The 6,818-nt window shown below is 40.5% G+C and overlaps 1 protein-coding gene across 1 annotated transcript; it reads right to left on the reverse strand.

Moving 5' to 3' along the window:
- Positions 1–3,130: 3,130 nt before the first annotated feature.
- Positions 3,131–4,153, reverse strand: LOC139954014 (galanin receptor type 1-like). Its single transcript, XM_071953645.1, has one exon. The coding sequence runs from the start codon at positions 4,151–4,153 to the stop codon at positions 3,131–3,133; it is 1,023 nt and encodes a 340-aa protein (XP_071809746.1).
- Between the last annotated feature and the right edge of the window lie 2,665 nt (positions 4,154–6,818).

The raw sequence follows: 6,818 nt of genomic DNA on the forward strand, positions 1-6,818 counted from the left end.
AGAAACTTCTGGAGTTTCTTAATAACCGTTTGTCAACAAGGTTTGATATTAAAATCAAATGCAAAGCAAAGGTTGCACTGCCTTCTTTGATGGTATTGTCAAGTGAATGAATTGACCATTCAAATTCAGTCATGCGGGGAGCGATATCTAGGAGCAAGTTCGGGTGAGCGAGCAGACTTGACCAGAAACTGTGACGTAGCTCTCGAATTTACCATACTCGATCTTGCTCCAGTGATAAAGTCGATCTATGGTTTCTGGTTAATCTAGTCGGTCTAGTAATGTCTTTTCGCCACCCCACCACCCGAACTTGCTCAATACTGTGCTTCGCAATTAATAATCTATAAAAGTTGTTAGAGGGCGCCCTGTTAATCATACGGTAAACACGGGTTCTGTCTTTATTATTCCTTTTCTGTTCACACTAACTATAGTTTGTAGATACTTAATGTAACGTCCTGTCAATTAAAACACATTGAAATGGTGGGAAAACCAATCACATTTATACCCGTTAAAGGCACTGGAAGACCAGTGTTCCCACTTGATGTATCCCAACAAAATATGCATTAAATAACATCGGTGAAAATTTGAACTCAATTGGTCTTTGAAGTTGCGAGAGAACAGTGACAGAAGACACATTTTTATGCACAAAATTGGTGTGCTTTCAGAATGATTCCAAAAAATGCTTGAGGCCTGATTTGATTTGAGAAACTGATGTTCTTTTTGTCAAAAAAACAGCGTTACTTCTGAATGAGCCGTTTTTCGCGATGTTTTATAATATTTACAGCTCTCCATTGCTTGTTACCAAGTAATTTTTCAGCAAACAAATATTTTGAGTAATCACCTGTTAAATAGTGTCGAATGCCTTTAAGTCCATGATTTCTCAAAGCATATACAACTGTAATAATGCTCACCTGTAAGTAGATTCCCGCTAACCTTTAATGACATGCGAACCTGTACGTTTGCCTTTTAAGGTTTGGTAAGCATTGTTTTGCTTAATACAATTTGTCTGCTTGAAACAGCAGCTGTACAAAAATTGAGCCATGGTCGTTCCAAACTGCATCCGATCCATGTGACTTTATTGTGCAATCTGTACATAATTAAGTGTTTTGTACCTTTTGATCATTATTACCAAAGCAGACAAAAACTACCCCGTAAAGCCGGGTTCATACTTCCTGTGAATGCGAATGCGATGCGGATTTTGACATCACAAGTTCAAATTAAATCACAAATAAGTTGCATCAACCATGGAGAAGAAAATTGACCTCCATGCATCAACTTGGCAAATTATTCGCGGCGAAAACAGAGTTGTGACGTCACTATTCGCTTCGTAATATTGCATTCGCATAGACCTTATCGCAAATACCAATGCGCAAGCGCAGACTGTTGAATGAGGTGCATTGTGGGATAGATATGAATCAAATTTTGCTACCAGCTAGACCACAATGCATCTAATTCCAAGCTTTACGCGCGCGCCCCAGTATTTGCGAAAAGGTCTATGTATTATTAACCGGGCCGCTACGGTCTCTACATTACTAGTTACATCTGTACTGTATAAATCTGCAGTCGATTTCACGAAACTTTACGCAACTGCGTAAGTCCACTTGCGCAACGTTTATGGCTCATGTTGCTCCATAAATGGACTTACGCAGTTGCGTAAAGTTTCGTGAAATCGGCTGATAAGTGGGTATAAAATTAAGGTGTAGATATTACAAAATGTTCAGAGCTATTAAAGGCCGTGGACACTATTAGTAATTACTAAAAATAATTACAAGCATGAAACCTTACTTAGTCACGAGTAATGGAGAGCTGTTGATAGTATAAAACATTTTTAGGAACGGCCCCCTCTGAAGTAACATAGTTTTCGAGAAAGAAGTAATTTTTCACTAAAATATTTGAATTTGAATTCAAGACCTCAGAATTCAAGCATCTGAAAGCACACAACTTCGTGTGCAAAGAGTGGTTTTCTTTCGTTTTTATCTTGCAACTTGACGACCAATTGTGCTCAAATTTTCACAGGTTTGTCATTGTATGCATAATATGTTGAGAACCAAGTGAGAAGACTGGTCTTTGGTATTAACCAATAGTGTCCAGTGCCTTTAAGTTCGTGACAATATATATCAAACTAATCATCTGTTTAGGAAGAAACCATAAAGAAATAGTAAACTACCTTATTTCTGCATTCAACATTTCAACAATAATCTTGTCATACAAAGTGTACATGAATACCAGATCACATTATTTAGATCCCAAAGACGTTACGTAATATGTGCGTGTTGGGTCATACAATTTTAATTTACGTAAATAATCGCAATACGGACAATAATGGCGTAGTACTTACGTAAAAATGCATATAAATATTGACGCTTTGGGCAGAAACGTTAGGTAAAAATATTCGCGTAAAAATAGTTTTAATGTCCCTTCAAGGCCACCATACCTGACTGCCGTGTTGTATGAGAAGATACGTACATGTATATCAATTTTGCTGTCTATACAAGGTTTCTATCAAAACATAGAAGTTATACTGTAGTCATTTATTTATCAATATGTGGCATGATGTTACCCCCCCCCCCAGCCATTTCCAGCCCCAAACCCCCTCATATTGACGTATGGGAACAGTTGGGGGAGGGGACACCTTCTGCCACGAAGGGCAGGGCGTATAGTTTTTTTCTTGTCGGGAACTGTTGTTATGCAAGTCGCCAAACACACAAGGCCTGAAGGCCACTTTAAGTTGTGGGCTACAATTAACTATATCTTCAGGGGCTGTTGCCACCTACACCTTAGACTTGACTCAAGTCCCATTCCCGTGCCAGCGCCACAGAAAATTATTGTTTTCCATGCTCCAACCTGCTCCGCTTGCGGGATCGCTGCTGCAAATAACTCCATTTTGACTATGGGTGCGCACTTGTCTTATGTGACTGCATGCTGCCGCATTATGTTTGGGACCTCGCACGATAAAGGGACTTGAATCAAGTCTACCGACACCAAGGCTGAATCCTCTTTACAGTCCACATGCTTGGGTATCATCCATCACAAGCCTGGCTGGTAGCGCAAAAAAACACTACCTCCCCAACTTTTAAGGAAACCATCAATGTATTGCTTAAGGAGACAAGTGTTAATAGACCGTTTACTTAATTTACTGTACAGTGCTGGGACCCTCGCCGTCTGAATTGTGCCCTCCACCGGCGACAGTTCGAACTGTTGACCCGCCGCCAAAGCTCGAATTCCCGATGCGATTGTGCTTGCAAAATATCCTCCTTAACTCAACTTGAAAACGTTCATATTTAAAGACGTAAATAATAGGGTTGACGCACATGTTTCCCAGTACAAGAGCCGTAAATATACGATGTAGGACACTTTCGAAGTCGTAATCCCCACCCAGATTATACAGCAGATACGCAATTTCCGTCGGTGTCCAACAGACGCTGTACGACAAGAACACAACGCACAGCGTAACTGTTACGTTACGCTTTGCACGCTGGAACGTGTTCACCTCTTTGTTGTCACGTTTGCTCTTACGTCGTAGCATGATGACGATATTTGCGTAACTGAAGGACATTATTATCAACGGGATGAGGTACTCGCACGTGAAGAAGAACACCCCACCAATTTTTTGTATGGTTGGAGTCGGCCAGTGAGCGTAGCATTTCCCATCTTCCAACGTATGCAAGGCGGCCCAGTACGACTGGTAGCTGAAGCCGATGATCCAGACCACTACACGGCCAATGTTCGCCCGTCGCGTTGTGAATATTTTACGGTGTTTCACGGCGTGGCAGATCGCGAAGTACCTCTCGAGTGAAACAAACAATAGATTCACCGTAGACGCTACGAACAACGACCAAATAACATACTCAGAATACCATATCCTACAAGCCAGCTCCCCCCATATGTTGTCACCTTGCTCCGACAGTTGCGGTCCAAAACGTAAAACCAAGTAAAAAATCGAGTCAGCAAGATCAATTGTGGATTGGTTGAGTATAAGCAAATTTGTCGTTGAGCTGAAAACTTTACGCCGCATCAGGAACACAGTACACACCAATAGGTTGCCAAGGATACCAAGACAACCGATGATGCCATAGATTGCACCCAACACAATGTCTGTTGATGTGTCAGTTAAAGTGACTTCAGATGAAATGTTGGTTTGTGTAGTGGTTTCCATGGTGCCTTTTATCTCTCAGTTTCAACCGTCTGTCACATTAGTCATGACAGTAAAGTAAAGGAACACGGACCGCGTTTGCATTGCTGTGATGATTAACGGCTTTTCCGTAGTAACACAAGTGCAGTCTTTCCTATCAGAATGTATTTGATCACAATCTCGCGTTTGGATCCACAGTTCAACGGAATAATGTTCGAGTCCCACTGTTTGTTCAACAATCTATGTCTTGATTTTTTACGGTCTTAACACGTAGTTAAGTGTAGTCTTTCTCAAAAAGTATTTGATCAATCTCTCGCGTTTGAATCGAGAACAGTAACAGAATAATGCTCGTGTCCTGCTTTTTTTTTTTTCTGTACATCAAAATTGCATCTATCGTAGTGATTTTCAATTGGGGAAATTTGTGTTCTCTAAATGGACTCAGAAAAAAAAAGAGAATCCTTTTTTTTAAATCAGGAATTTCTTGTTGAGGATGGCAATTCTATACAACAAGAAAAACAATTGTGTTTCGGGTTCTGCTTTGTTCAAACACCAATGTCTTGATGTACATCCTTAAGACGTCCGGTGTTTCTGGTTATTAACAACAGTAATAACACTTTTGTAGATTGTCCTCATCAACTGTAGTTCAAATCCAGTATTTTTTTTCTCAGCAACATAAGTGCAGTGTTCCTCACAATGTGTTTTGATCAATCTCGCGTTTGGATCGACAGCTTCAAAGAATCATGGTCGGGTCCCGCTGTTTGTTCGGCCATAAACGTCTTGATATTTGCGATCTTAAGACGAAGTTGTTTGTAGTCTTCCTCACAATGCGTTTGATCAATCTCTTGCGTTTGGATCCAGAGCTTAAACAGAATAGTGTCAGTGTCTTGCTATTTGCTCAACCACCAATACTGTCTTGGTGTTTGCTGCATTAAGACGCGAATATACTTATTGTTAACACCCGGTAATTACATTTTGCTTGATTTTCCTCATCATCCGTAATTTCCAATCAGCATTTATTCTTTTCGCCACGAGGAAACTCAAAACGGAAAAATTAGCCTCCCAGAGTTAAATTCCCCAACTTTCAATTGCGTTACAACACTGATAGGTACTTAATTAATTTAGCATTACTCTCGCGAGTTCGCGTCAATTGTTCAACATCACGCAATGGTACGGAGACAATGTTCGCGCCAATATTGGGGGGGGGCACGTGGTAATTAGATTCCTGAAATTTGTAAAGACTGTCTGGGTTTTTTGTGTTGTGGAGAAGGTCTTCCCTTCACAATGGAGAAATATATCTGTGCACTATTAGGCACTATTAGCTACAGCCCTTCGTGACCGGATGATTAGAAACCGTCTGGTCTCTTGGCTAATTTAGCTAGTCTCTTCTCAATGCGCACCTTGTCAATCGAATTAGTCTCCATTCAAGTTACAAATTGGCTCATCTCAATTGCCACTGTGAAGAGTTGAATGGACCTTCTTTTTTTAAGTAAATTTAATAATTTGAATTAGACGGTTCGGTAAGTAATTAAATGCGAGGATCCCACGAGCTCAAGAGCGTGAGAAGAACTTGATCTGAACGTTGCATGAAGATCAAAGCACTTAAAAGTGCTGTTCGTAACCATATACTTCGGTATATAATTGAATAACATAAATTAGTTCCCCTCAAATAGACTGTCCGGGCAACCACTCCACACCACAAAACCCGTCACAAAAAAGTCGAACCCACAGTGGATGATGTTTTTATCCACGATGTAACACAAGCTCTCAGGTGTCTTTGGTATCAATAACTTTCGTTATTCAAATTCATTCAAATTAGTCAGGTCCCTCAAATAAAGTTTGACTGTCAGTCAACCACTCCACACCACAAACCCCGTCGCAAAAAAGTCCAATCCACAATGAACGATATTTTCGTCCACATAGATCAAAGCTCTTTCAGGTGTCTTTGGTTGTCACAGCTTTCGCTATCCAATTCATTCAAGTTAGTTGCTTTACTTCCCTCAAATAAAGTTTGACTTTCCGGGCAACCACTCCACACCACAAAAACCGTCACACACAAAAGTCCATGAATGATGGATGTTTCATCCACAATGTAAAACAAACCCTCCAACATAAATAGTGTTCGAGAACATAGGCTTTATCTGTCCTGCAAAATGGCACCCTACAACGCGAGTAATACGTTGTGCTGTACTACCCCCACAAATGCTCCACACACATCGATTTGAAGAGTAGTGCTCTGAGAGTAATATGAGCCCCATATGCAAAGCCGGTGTGCCTTTGAGACCTTATTTGGTTCCAAAAAGAAACCACAGTTCGATAATTGTGCTCCACAGAAGCTAAAAACCTGTCGGTTTACAGAAGATCCGGTGATCCAGTTTTCTTTCTCGCTACCCAAAGTTTCGATCGATGAGTGTCATTCGTCTCTTGATTTTTAGCGTAGTGACTCTCTGATGGGACAGTTTGTACTTCGAGTGTGGGCTTCTTATCTCATCTCACCATATCTGAGGGGCACAACAAAACAACAATTCTGTAATAATTAGCTGTTGTGGTCGTATCTTTAAGGCATAGGCACTATTGGTTCATTCCAAATAATTGTTAGCATAAACACTTATTTGGTAATATGGTATAAAACATTGTAAGCAAACGGCTCCCTCTAAAGTAACGTAGTTTTAAAGAAAGGAGTAATTTTCAA

The sequence above is a fragment of the Asterias amurensis genome, chromosome 22 (genome assembly GCF_032118995.1).
Source record: "Asterias amurensis chromosome 22, ASM3211899v1".
Classification (NCBI taxonomy): domain Eukaryota; kingdom Metazoa; phylum Echinodermata; class Asteroidea; order Forcipulatida; family Asteriidae; genus Asterias; species Asterias amurensis.

Bases quoted from the DNA above. Each gene is read 5' to 3' on its own strand.
- LOC139954014 (XM_071953645.1), bottom strand. From the start codon at position 4,153: ATGGAAACCACTACACAAACCAACATTTCATCTGAAGTCACTTTAACT.